Source organism: Dreissena polymorpha, chromosome 1 (genome assembly GCF_020536995.1).
Source record: "Dreissena polymorpha isolate Duluth1 chromosome 1, UMN_Dpol_1.0, whole genome shotgun sequence".
Classification (NCBI taxonomy): Eukaryota; Metazoa; Mollusca; class Bivalvia; order Myida; family Dreissenidae; genus Dreissena; species Dreissena polymorpha.
In genome coordinates this window covers 166,817,351-166,831,727 of record NC_068355.1, presented here as the reverse complement: position 1 = coordinate 166,831,727, position 14,377 = coordinate 166,817,351, and the positions used below count along the sequence as shown (strand labels likewise).

The following is a 14,377-nucleotide window of genomic DNA, read 5'->3' as shown; positions in this document are numbered from 1 at the left end:
TATGTGTAACAGCAACAGCACTGTTAATTACCACAAACACGCCCAGCTTTTAATAAATTGTCACAATCATTACTAAAGTATTCCGAAGGCCTTTTATCAAGATCATATGATTATAATCTGGACTTAAGTTTTCCAGCGCAAATATTATTTACAACACCTGTGCTTTTCCATTTTGATTGACAGCAAACTCAACTGCCTGAAAAAGTTCACTTCAGGTCTAAAGTTGCCCGACCCTGTAATTTAGTAGTGTGTAGCCATGTTGCCATACAGACAAACGATATGGGTGTAAATCAAAATCAAAATAGGTGAGGACATATCCCCTTCGTAAAACTATCCGCGTGATCCAACAAGGCACAAAGACCACGGATTTGATACCTGAGGTTCCATAAAAGGAATTCTAAATATTACAAACATTAACTAATTGCATATCACTTTTGATATATAATGTATCATTTTGAAAATTATTCCGCTCGATGAAATTTGGTGCCCATTTCAGCTGAGCTGTAGGTTAGGTACCAACCATAACCAATTGAGATGTTTAGTGTAATTTTTGATAATCATATCAAGAGATATTGAAAGTTTAGTATTTTCTGTTTGGAATACATTTACACACATTTTTCCCCAACATTATTTTTAATAATGATACAAATCCTAATACATTGTTTTTGTAACAATTATATGAAGATGGTGACATGCAATACTTCAAAACTAAATATATTTTTTATCATTAATTTTCTAACTATTCAAATATATAATATTTAATATTAATACATTAGACAGTTTGATAAATGAATGTTTTGTTGCGGTTTTACAAACTGTTTGTCTGAACTAAATAAATTCTTACATATTATTGAAATTGAAACCAATTTATACTACTAACTACTACAAATACTAATAAGAACTCATTATACCTATATATTGCATATTTTTCCTTGATCATAAACTTTTTTTTTAAATTTAATTAACATAAATGAAAACTTCAACAAAATGTTGTTTGTAAATCTTGTTGTGACTCAGACAGAGGTCAGTAACCTCCAGCTGTCCAAAAACAGTTTTACCACGTTTGCAATGAATGATTTACGTATTTTAATTAATGCCTTATGACAAAATATCTGAGACGCATTATTAACAACAACTTTATCAACACTAGATCTTTCACGTCATGGAGATCTGTCATGAAAATCTCAAAAATCTATGATGTGGGTCAACTTTTAAACCCTCACACCTTATTGAAATGTCAAATAATAAAACAGTTCATTATGATACCATTTTCCCAACCATAAATTACCATTCTGTAATAGAACGCCATCTTTTGACCTCCCTTATCCCAAATTATGATGTGACTTAAACTGTTCTTACAAGCCATAAATCAACATTTAAACTGCTTGTAGAGAAAAAGAGTAATCCCTCCTTCATTCATATTTGTATGATTTGACCCTTAGCATGCTGGAAAATTTGTGGTCTGCTAAAATGTCTTCTGCTGAATTTCTAAAATTAGCATTTTCTTTGATTATTTTCAAAGAATACTATCAGAATAGCAAACAGTTTTGATCCTGTTGAGACGCCACGTTCTGGATCCAAACTGTTTGCTAAGGCCTTCAAAAGTCGGTTCCAGCACTGAACTACTATCACATCCAACATCATTATTTAACATTTTTACATGAATATGATCACTGTTGTGATAATCCTCATCAACATGGTCATTAAGACTTGCTATCATGATGATCAACATCATCATCATCATCAATCATCAATCAATCATCATTATCATCCTCATCAATCATTGTCATCATCATCATCATCATCATCATCATCATCATCATCATCATCATCATCATCATCATCATCATCATCATCATCATCACTATATTGCTCATCATCATGACTTTCTTCCCTCTACCCCTCATCATCATGATCATCAATCATGCAAAAATACAACAAAATAACAACAAAACCACATGATAATCAAATGTTAACGAAAATAAATTCAATCATTTCTGATACTGTTTCACAGTATTATGAAACCATAACCACCCAAATGACCCAAAGAACATAAAAAGGCACCATGTAAATTACCACATAATATTATGGACAATTATGACTTAAGTTCCCACATAAAGCAGTACCTATGATAAAGGTAATTAGCTAGAAAGGTAATTAGATTTTTTAAATTCATGGTTACGTCTTTAATACCAATAAATACCATAAACAGAGAGGCCTGTCATATTTAGTCCTCCTATTATGGGCTACAAGATAACTGGATGAGCCTCTCTGTGATACTGATCTGGGTTCAGACAGAAGCTTGACTCCTGAGGTTTAGACTGACAGCAAGGCATTAAAAGTTCAAGATAATTATCACTGCAAACTAGACCACTATTGCATCTGTGCATTATCACATTATGAACACAAAACAATTTTTATGTACAGTTTTAAAGAAGGCCTAAATAGCATAAAATCTTGGTCCCCAAAACACATTTTCATATCTGTCATTGAGATGCTTTTGTTATCAGCATGACCAAATATAATGCTTGAAGAAAAAACCCAAACCGTGAAATATTAACAGTTACAATTTCTTAACATTTAAATTGTCATCCAAGGGAACAAATTGCTTCCGCTTGCTCATAAGTGTGAAAACGTTACTCAGAACATCATTATAAACCTGTAACATAAATAAAAACATATCATGCAATAAAAAAATAACACTGCTGCAAAGTTATTAACAAGTAAAATAAGTGGTTAAATGAAGAATTGCTGCCAATTCAAGGCTTGCTTCAGGCTTGTACACATTTTCCTGAATATTAATGGTCTTGATTGCATGTTGGTGCAAATATTCATGTCCTTAATCACATTTTTCTGTAATTGCTTAACATTAAACACATTTTGATGCAATTTTAAGGCCTTGAAAACGTTTTGTTTGTTTTAGTAAGCCTTGAACACTAAATGCATATTATTGCAATGTCATGGCTTTGGACACATGTTTCAGCCAATTTCTGGCCTGCAAAATTCATGGCATTAAACACATATTGCTGCAAGTTCATGGCTTGAATGCATATTACAACAAACTCATTTCATTGAATGCATGTTTCATGGACTTCAACAAAATCATATTGCTGCACGTTCATCGCCTTGAAAAGAATATTGTTGCAAGTTGATTGTCTTAAGTGCATATTGCTTCAAGTTAATGGCATGGAATGTGATGTTAACCCAATTAATTAAATACCTGTAGTTAACAAACACTGATATTGACAGGATGCACTTTTCCCTTCATCAGAAGATTATGAGGACAGTACCCTTGACAAAGACATTTGGTAGAGTAATATGGCTTGAGCTATTCTGCCAATAGTAAAGCTGCATAATTAAAACAAAACATTTCATGATGCATTAATATGTGAGAATCTTGTGCTTTCCATCTTACTCAAAGCAACCCAGCAGAACCATTCAAAATTCTCTTCTCACAAATCTAAATCCAGGGAATTCTGATAAATTATCCAATCTGTTATTCTACTCAAACTAATGCAATATGAGGCAATAAAATCATCAAATGATTGACAACTATTTGCTCTGAGAGAAGAAAAATGTGCTTACATTGCATTTTAATTTTTTATTTAATGTCTTGACTTCTAATCATCCACTTATCATTTTTGCTGAAATGCAACAAAAATCTGCTTCATTGGTGAACTATTCAGAAGTATTGATACAACAACTTGATATTCCCTTCCATTAAACCTTAAAAGTAAAATAGCACCAGAAATAAATTTTGTTTGCATATTGTATTATTTACCATCAATTACCACTGATAAACCCATTAACCAACAAATGTTATGATCTAGAGATAATGTGTTTATCTTTATAACTATGTTTGTTCTTTGGTAGTAACTTGAACACCATGGTAAGTCAATGTTACATCAGTGTTTTTGCTGAAGACTCTGCTTTTATTATAAAACAAAATAATTGTGGCATGCAGCTATTAAATTAAGAAATAAAATATTTGCAATCAAAGTTTTGCAATGGTTTAAGCTGGAGTTGTGGCCTCATAAGAACAGTTTCAATGTATAGCCCCTTCAGAGGTAGACCTTTGTCTCAAATGTGACCAATACAGTGGCATTGTTATTCAAGGGCAACTAACTTAGGAATGTGTGAATAGATGGAGGAAGTTTTAAACATCTTAACACTTTAAGGGTATGAAATATTCATGTTTTTAATTACAACACTTGAGAAATGTGAAAGAAGTTTGCGCCACAAATTAGCATTTAATACAAACAAGTAATTTTTGTTATGACCAAGGTCAACAACTCTGCTAAGGCTTCACAGATCCTTGACAAACAAGGGCTGTTTGTAAAACATGCATGCTCTCCAAATGGGCTGTCAGTTGTAGTGGCAGCCATTGTGTGAATAGGTTAGCGTCACTGTAACCTTGAACTTTGACCTAGTGACCTGAAAATCAAAAGGGGTCATCTGCCGGTCATGTCATCAATGTCCATATGAACTTTCCTGATACAAGGCCTAAGCTTTCTTGAGTTATCATCCGGAAATCATTTTACTGCTTCAGGTCACTGTGATGTTGAATTTTGACCTAGAGTCCTGAAAATCAATAGGGGTCATCTGCCAGTCATGACCAATGTCCCTTTCAACTTTCCTAATACCAGGCCTAAGCATTCTTGAGTTATCACCCGGAAATCATTTTACTGCTTCAGGTCACTGTGAAGTTGAACTTTGACCTAGATAGTGTCCTGAAAATCAATAGGGGTCATCTGCCAGTCATGATCATTGTACCTATAAACTTTCCTGATCCCTGAGGCCTAAGCGTTCTTGAGTTATCATCCGGAAACCATTTGGTGGATGGACCGACGGACCGACCTACCGACATGTGCAAAACAATATACCTCCTCTTCTTCGAAGGGGGCCATAAATATGACACATTTATAATACTTTCATTTCATTTTCACTTTTTACAAATTAAAACATGTGGATGCTGATTACAAGCTCATTCACACTTTCCTCCATTCACCTGATGGTGTTAACAAAAAGAGAAAATAACAACAACACCCTTCAATTTTCACTTTATATAGCTAAAACAACAAAAAACTGCTATCACACCACACCCATAGGTAAGGCCCTCCCAACAGGCCTTTTTATAACATATGTTACACTGTTGCCCCAATTTGTTTCACAGCTTGGTGCCTTTGTTAAATCATCTACACATTTAAATTGCAAAAAAATGGGCTATACTTTGCTGCTGTTTACATCAATGATTATAATCCCACCATACCAAAAATTTTCGAGATAAGCACAAAACAATAATAAAAATAATAAACGATGGTGAAATGTTACAGTCAATATCATTTACCGCTGAGTCTTCAAATAATATCAAATTTTCATGAAGAGTGGTGTGAATTGTTTTGCTACCCAGGTATAACACATACTTTATTAAGGATTATAATTTTGAATTTGTGTTTCAAACTGAGCGGCTCAGCATCCTTATGTGACAGCCATGTTTCAGACTCATACAATTATGTTTGTTCAACATTACTTAACTGACATCGGCAGGATTTGATAAAATGTTTAAATTTCAAGTGCTGTTTTTTTTAAGTCATAATTAAAATGCATATATTTTAAGCACTTTTTTACTTAAAAAATAAATATTTATTTACCATTTAAACATATTTCTAGCAAAGCAGACCTAAGCCAGATATGTGTGTAACTGCATTTTACAGTATGAAGCATTTATTGTAAACTGAAGTTTATTCACCATCATAATCATATTGATGATTTTTTTCTGAGGATTTTCCATAAATAGATAACATGTTGCAAAAATATTATTTTTGATTGCACACTAATGAATAAATGATTGAATGAATGATTGAATCAATCAATCAAATATATATCCTGTTAGGTCAGGTCTATTCAATTCAGGTCAGTCAGTCAATCAACTATTTGGGAATCTAATATTTTATTACATAGGAGCTATTCCTTTAATTACAAAAAAGGATTGCCATGCAATTTTAAACTATTCATTTCGTTTAACCACTCGAAACAATGTGACACAAAATCTCTGCCTCCATTTATGCTGATGTTGTTTTTTATATGCAAACACTATCACTGATCACAAGTAGTAAACCATTAAATACAACTTTAAAGATGCTACCTGCCTGTAATGGGCTCTGTGTTTTTTGCTATTTGACAACAATTAAAGGGCAGTAGGTGAATGGTACACTTACTATGTGACAAAATGAATTAACCTAGGCTTCAGCATTATAAATGTGTGTTTTTCGCCACAGATCGCGCAGACTTGTAGCAGTTTTGCAGTAAATTAACCACAGATGGCGCAGACTTGTAGCAGTTTTGCAGTAAATTAACAACACATGGCGCAGACTTGTAGCAGTTTTGCAGTAAATTAACCACAGATGGCGCAGACTTGTAGCAGTTTTGCAGTAAATTAACCACACATGGCGCAGACTTGTAGCAGTTTTGCAGTAAATTAACCACACATGGCGCAGACTTGTAGCAGTTTTGCAGTAAATTAACCACACATGGCGCAGACTTGTAGCAGTTTTGCAGTAAATTAACCACAGATGGCGCAGACTTGTAGCAGTTTTGCAGTAAATTAACCACAGATGGCGCAGACTTGTAGCAGTTTTGCAGTAAATTAACCACACATGGCGCAGACTTGTAGCAGTTTTGCAGTAAATTAACCACAGATGGCACAGACTTGTAGCAGTTTTGCAGTAAATTAACCACACATGGCGCAGACTTGTAGCAGTTTTGCAGTAAATTAACCACACATGGCGCAGACTTGTAGCAGTTTTGCAGTAAATTAACCACACATGGCGCAGACTTGTAGCAGTTTTGCAGTAAATTAACCACAGATGGCGCAGACTTGTAGCAGTTTTGCAGTAAATTAACCACACATGGCGCAGACTTGTAGCAGTTTTGCAGTAAATTAACCACAGATGGCGCAGACTTGTAGCAGTTTTGCAGTAAATTAACCACACATGGCGCAGACTTGTAGCAGTTTTGCAGTAAATTAACCACAGATGGCGCAGACTTGTAGCAGTTTTGCAGTAAATTAAGTTAGGTGTAAAAGGAGTTTGTTGTTCTATCTTAACATTGGGTGTTAAAGCGGTGCAGTAATAAGAATTGGTTTCCCAACAATGCAAGCTTCTGACGGATGACTTATAATTCGCCCTTTTGGAGCAAAAAAACTATATGCCTTCTAATTTGGATCACATGGTACCTTTTTGCACCCATGGTTTAATTTATAATATTCAATATATGCCCTGGACTAAATTTCAACATGAACATTCAAAAGGGCAATAACTGTGACATAATAACGAAGAGGTTTTGGTTATGAACTGCACTTGCCTGGTTTGGGACTTTTCTACACATTAAGTCCAAAGCTGATACATTTTATAATTTTGTGGACTAAATTAAAGTAAAGAAAACTAATAAAGGAAAAAATTATTATATGAGATATAGAGTTTTGGCACTTGTAAACTTACATCACTTCAATGAAAAGTACCTTCTTCTACTTTTCAAGTTGATATCTCTTATAGTTTTATTTAAAGCTCTGGACAAAACTAATTTAAGTACAGGAAAATATAACATGAAATTACTCTCAAAATACGAAAGCAAGAGTTAAAACTCTTCAGCACTGCACTCCACCCCTATTAGATATATAAAAATTAAATTTGACATTTAAGTTTTCAAGGTGAGTAATTATGTAATTTTAAACAATAAAATTCACAGATGTACAACTTTATATCATGCAGGACAATGCCTGCAATTTTGAATGTTGCATGTTGAAAAGTGTAGGGGAATGCCTCTGAACAAGTTTTGGTTTACATACGGACAGACTCTCCTTGGCGAAATGTTGTTCATGATTTCATGAACACTTCAAGCCAATCAGGAACTGTTCATGAACCGTTCTCAAAAAGTTCCTGATCTTGGTTCATGAACTTTTGGACATGAACTGTTTTTAAGACACGTTCATGAACAGTTTATGAATTTTTGTTGAACACTTCAAAGTTCATGAATAGTTCTTCATCTAACCATAAATACTTAGTAATGAACATTTCATGAACAATGATTTCTGATGACTTTTCAGAGACAGACTTTGGGGATCCATCATGAATAATTCATGAATTCCTTTGTGCTAGATGTTTCATAAATATTTGTGAAAGTAATATTGAAATGTCTAGCATACTAATCTTGTAGATTTGTGAAACCTGTGAAGTTAGTATGAATATGCATAGTATTTTCACCACTGTAAGTAAGAGTTCTTGACCTGTTCTAGAGAATTTTAAGAACATTTGTACAAGAACTGTTCAAGAACTGCCTTTAGGAACAGTTCAATAACTTTTTAAGGACCTTTCCTGTTCTTGAATTATTCTTAAACTATTCTTGAACACTTTAAGAACTTTTTTGAACAACATGTTTTCTTCTGATGTTCTTAAACAGGTCTACACAATGTTTTTGAACATATGATGGACTTTTTAAGAATCCAATATGTTCTTAAAAGGATCTGTCATTGTTCTTGGAAGACTTAAAAGACAAGTTTAAGAACGTTTTAAGGACATCTTATTTCAAGAACCGTTTAAGAGAATATCAAGAACTCAAACATGTACATTGTATTGCTGTTTTTACAAAGGAAGAATATTGTGTGCACAGGAAGTTGAAACGGAAGGCACATGGTTTATGTTATATTTGAAAATGTAAGTCTTTAATAAATTACCGGCTGAACTGATCAGCCATTGGTTCCATTTCAAGTTCTTTGGCACTGTAAGTGTAACCATTTCAGGGAAACCATTGATTAGTAAATGATTCTTGAACTGAAAATGAGACTATTCATAATCTTTTCAATACATGAATTATTCATGAACATATAGTGCAAAGTTGTATTATGAAATTTAAAGAGTATTATCAAACCACTTGTATCTCAGTTATTAGTGTTTAAATTATTGTTATATGTTGCTATCAATATGTTAAGTGCTAATACAAGACTTGTTTCTTCTTACCCTGACCTGTTTGTTGAGCTTTGGTAACACTTATGATAACCTTTGCATAAATTGACAAATTCTTGTTCATGAATCGTTCATGAACACTTCATGCCACCTCAGTTCATGAATTCTTGAAGAAATATGGTTCATGAACTATTCACTGACAGTCCGTGAACAGAAAATGAGCCATTGAAAAATAGAAGAAAAATGTTCATGAACTGTTCATGAACAGCAAAACCCTGAAGAATTTTTCAAGAATTGTGTTGTTCATGAACTGTTCAAGAACACTTCATGCCATCGGTGTTCATCAATAGTTCATGAACATTTCATGCCATAATGGTTCAAGAATAGTTCATGAACACTTCATGCCATAAGGTTTCAATAATAGTTCATGAACACTTCATGCCATTAGGTTTCAAGAATATTTCATGAACACTTCATGCCATTAGTGTTCATGAACAGTTCATGAACTAAAATTTCAAGAACATTTCACAGACGTGGCTCATTTTCTGTTCACTGACTATTCGTGAACAATTCATGAACTCAGTTCACGAACAGTTCATGAACAGTTCACGAATTATTCGTGAACTGCAGAACAACATTTCGCAGGGGCGTGACAGACAGTTTTAAAAGGTCACACTCAGATTCAAGTATACCCCCCCCCCTTTACTTGATATCTGGGACCATAACAATGTACGGGTCTCACATGCTGAGGTGAAAATTTGCAATCTTATAAAAAATGCTCTTAGCTTAAATGATCCTTTTACAAGCTATATATGTTGGTCATTATAATTATGTAAACCAAGAAATTTGTCTTCTGATGATTGTTTTACTTTATAAGGAAACAAGACTGCCATCAAGTTCAGAAATGTTACATTATTAGCATAAACATACATTGGCCTCTGTGTATTCTGCTATAAAACAAATGCATATCACACATTTTAAAACGATTTTTAAGCTAAGATTCATTAATAACATTGCTGTAAACATCATATTAATAGCACTTTTGTCATAAACTTCTGCATTTTTTTGTCATACTGAATTAAAACATCATAAACCTACTTTTCAGTTGACACTGAATTTAATAACTGAACATGCAGATGCATGTTCTCACAGACGCACACACATGCATAGACAAAGGTAGCAGGTAGCAGTGAATGTCCTTTTACCATTCTTAAAATGTCAGACATAAAAAGCTGGGGAAAAATCATCCCCTCCCCCCAAAATGAATTTCGAGAACATTATACACATGTTTGAAGGTTAAATTCTACAACACTTACCCCATCTGTTTGAAAGACAACAATTTTTACTACGATGATGTGTATGAACTGTTGAATAGTATGGCTCCTGTAAATACTGTTCACCTGAAATAAAAATATATAATTTTGATAACAAGCAAAATGTATGACTCAGTCATGGTCATCTTAATTAAGGAATCAGACAAATATAAAAAATATTCTGCATGTTTATCATTGCATATCATTTATAAACAGCGTAGTGACCCTATTATACAATATAACATACATATACAAACACTATAGGGCTTGCAAACTGAAAGCATATAAGCACAACAGTTCCGCTGATAATTACAATGGTTCTTCCAACTATCGCTTGACTGCCTATTTTAGAACATTTCACTATTTGGGTGGGCAGCCTCTGTTGCCATTGACTTGGGTGAATATGAAGCAGCTCTGGAGTAGACCTTAGTGGAACAAACCATTAAACTACAAGCATCTGGTTTTGAGGCCTGTCTGTGATTGGATTTGGCACATTTTCAGTGGAGGACCAGCCTGCAGGAATTTGTGTAAGTGTCTGTAATGTATTGGAGCATCGCTCTGAAAAAACTGGGCTCAATGCATGCCCGTAAAGTGTCATCCCACATTAGCCTGTGCAGTCAACACAGGCTAATCAGGGACAACACTTTCTGTTTCATGTGGCTTTTTGCCTGAAATCTTAGTCTTCCTTTAAACGAAAAAAACATAAAAGAGAAAAGTGTTGTCCCTGATAAGCCTGTGTAGACTGCACAGGCTAATCTGGAAAAACATTTTACCCACATGCATTACATTTTCAGTCAAGTAAAAACAATTATTCAATTATGCAGATGATAACAGTTTCAAGATAAAAAATTGCTCTTATTTAAGGACAACTATTCAATATTAGAACGCCAAAACAAACCTAGTTGTAGCACCTGATTACATAACATTTACAGCATGTCATTTCAGTACAAATTTAATCTTAACTATTTCACAAAAGGGTGATAAGTCCTGTATGCTAACAGCTTTTTATTGGTACAGGTCATATTGGAAAGATTATAACAAAATACCTTCATACGTCAAGATATCTTTTTATAGCTGTCACCTCCATTCAAGTAAATGCGCTTTCCAAAAATTGATAGCATTTGCAATACTTCATTTATTTCTTATATTTAATGTCAGATTTTCAACAAGTTGCATTTACAGTATATTCTTGAATGAATATACTCTGTCATAAATATAATAGTTTATAGAAAATTATAATGTCCATCAGTTTATGGAAAACATTTTTAAAGAATTGTGTCCGAAATTGTAAAACATGAGGGCAAAATGCCCTAGGTTGCTAACCTGAGAACAGAAGCATCAAAACTCGTTTAAACAGCTTTTGTGATGTTTGCACAATAAATGTCGATATTTACTTTGCCCCCTTGACCCCGTGACCTAGTTTTTGAGGAGGCAAGACCCATGTTCGAACTTGACCTAGACATCATCTAGATACAACTTCTGACCAAGTTTGGTAAAGATCAGATGAAAACTACTTGAATTAGAGAGCGGACACAGACCGACCGACAGACAGACAGGCAAGCTCACTCCTATATACCCCCCTCATGCTTTTCAATGGTCTCAAACCAATTTTGAAAGCGGCCACAATATCATTAGAACAAATATTCTGGGCAGATTTTAGAAAGAGTGGACTAAAAACATTACTTCTAGAGTGTTCAAAAGTATCTAGAGTGTTCAAAAGCAATTTCCTTGAATTGACATAGTGACCTTGTTTTTTCCTCCAGATTAACCAGTTGTGCACTTGTCCCATATACCATTGGAACAAATCTGACAAATGTTCATGGAGATTGGGCATTAAATGTGGCCTCTAGAGTTCTCACAAGGTAAATATTAATGACGCATGAATGACAATGCATGCTGGAAAACACACCACAAAAAGAGGGACAAAAATCAATCACAAAAGATCACCATCTAAGCATGCTGTGCTCAGGTGAGCTTAAAAAACTATATGAACTACTCTAATCAGTTATGGTCGCATAACATGAACACTTCTGCTAGCTGGTGGAAATAATATTCAAAACTTCAAAGCAAAAAATGCCTACATCTTATAATAAAAAACAGCAAAATTGTGTACCAAAACAAAGGTCAATTCGGCCTTTGCCTTACAAATAACCAGAATTGCAACCGCATTCTTACAGAATTAATTTTACAATCAATACTCAAATGCACTTGTGCATAATTCATTTTGCAAGCAATTTTTGAATAGCAAGAGAAATATGTAACTATGCAATCCAAAGAATGTGATAGAAAATATGTAATATTAAGAAGACCACACGTTTTCCTGTGATCCAGGCTTCTCACAACATCAGCTTATTCATTTTCCAGATTATATCATTATCACGAAACCATTTTGCAGAACTTTAACTCCCAGAAATAGTGTTTCATGTGTGTGGTGAAAAACAAAGAAAAGAAAACTTTGTTTAATTGCTTTAACATGTGAATCAAGATTCAGCATTTCAACATTTGATGACTGAAAAATACGCATTAGGTGACATGTAACACAGAAACATAGAAATATTATACAATGACAAATGTTTGGAACGGATGTTAACAACAGGACTTTATGCCTTACATGTATGTGACATAAAAAAGTAGTATTTTGTAGGGATAATTATTGCAGATGTTATTTTGGTAAAAAGAGACACTGATAATAACAATTTTGAAGTAAGATTTGTTTTAGTGAAACATTTGCATTTGATATGATGTTCCACAGATACAGGAATTTCACCCTCACAGGCTACCCCTTGATTCAATTTGCATTTTGAAGTTGTCTTTTCTTGAGAAAAGGAATCTGAGGTCATTTGGCCTTGCTATCAAAAGCTTGATTGTTCATATTCTATCCAGTGGCGGCACTGTTATATTCAAGGTTTCTTTTTGCATCTAACTATTCTTTATGAATTAAAAATATAAGCCAACGGAATCCAACCATTTTATGAATCATTAAAATTTTTTGGTCAATATTTAAGTTATGACCCTAGTTTGACATTTTCAATTTAGTAGTTAAAAATGCAAATCTTTTATGTTAACACTTTTACAAGATGGGCAGGTAATGATAGAAACTAAATATATGGCTGTAATAATATGTTGGGACAAACATTATGAAGATCATACATAAACAAAATAAAGACTGTAAAGGATTATCTTTCGATATCAACTTACCTATTTTGCTGGCACTGAATTTATATTTTAAGAAAAAAATGAACGCCAATAATAACTTCTGCTGGCCAACAATAGAAGACCTCAATATTAAAGGACCATTATAAATATTCAGCAACCAAAAAGTGTTAAAAAAACAAACTATCTAACTAAATGGAGACTTTAAAACACATCTTTGCTAAATTCAAAATTAATTACCCAGCAAAAATGGGATTTTCCCACCAAATAAAACTTTGCTAAGCCAGGTAAGCCAAACAAACCAGCACGAGGGGAGAGAGAACATACAGACTCTAGAAAAATCAGTGAATATCCATGGTAACAACTAGAATCACAGGTTGTTGAATTGTTCACCAGGTGAGGTTTCGGGACATCGCTGTAGCAGACATGGAGTAAATTGGAATTAGCAAGGGCAGCAAAACAGAAGCTAGAGTCAGCAATCGCCTACTGACACAGTGTTCCATTTGGTCTAGGCATCAAGACATATTACATCTCCTATAGTAATTGATTGCAATTTCTATTATATAAATAAATATATATGGGTTGTTTTTCTCCTCATTTTTTGCATTTGTTGTGATAATAAATTCATTGGCATCAATGAATGGAAACTACAATTTTGTTTTCCATATTTCAATATGCGATATGAATGTGTTTTTCAATGTATTAAAAGTGTTTTTATTTAAGATTTATTAGAGAGTTTTTTCTTCTTGCATTAAAATATTATATGTTTTAGTATGTCTGACATGACCTTGAATGTCTGAAAAATGTTACATTTGAAATATGTTCAGTTGCAATTTGTTAAAGTAACATTACTATTCAAAATCAACAAAAATTACGTACAATTGTTCGTAAAATCAACTTAACCAATTAAAAATCAGTGTTCCTTATGGCAATTGTCGAAATTTCAACGTC

At 33.6% G+C, this 14,377-nt stretch overlaps 1 protein-coding gene across 1 annotated transcript in view; it reads right to left on the bottom strand.

Moving 5' to 3' along the window:
- The window catches only part of LOC127859478 (A disintegrin and metalloproteinase with thrombospondin motifs 9-like), a 205,145-nt gene that overhangs the window by 114,057 nt on the left and 76,711 nt on the right, over positions 1 to 14,377 (bottom strand). Inside the window, exon 5 of the mRNA XM_052396923.1 lies at positions 10,277 to 10,360. Coding sequence (XP_052252883.1) covers positions 10,277 to 10,360 — 84 coding nt within the window. The remainder of the gene's footprint in view (positions 1 to 10,276; positions 10,361 to 14,377) is intronic.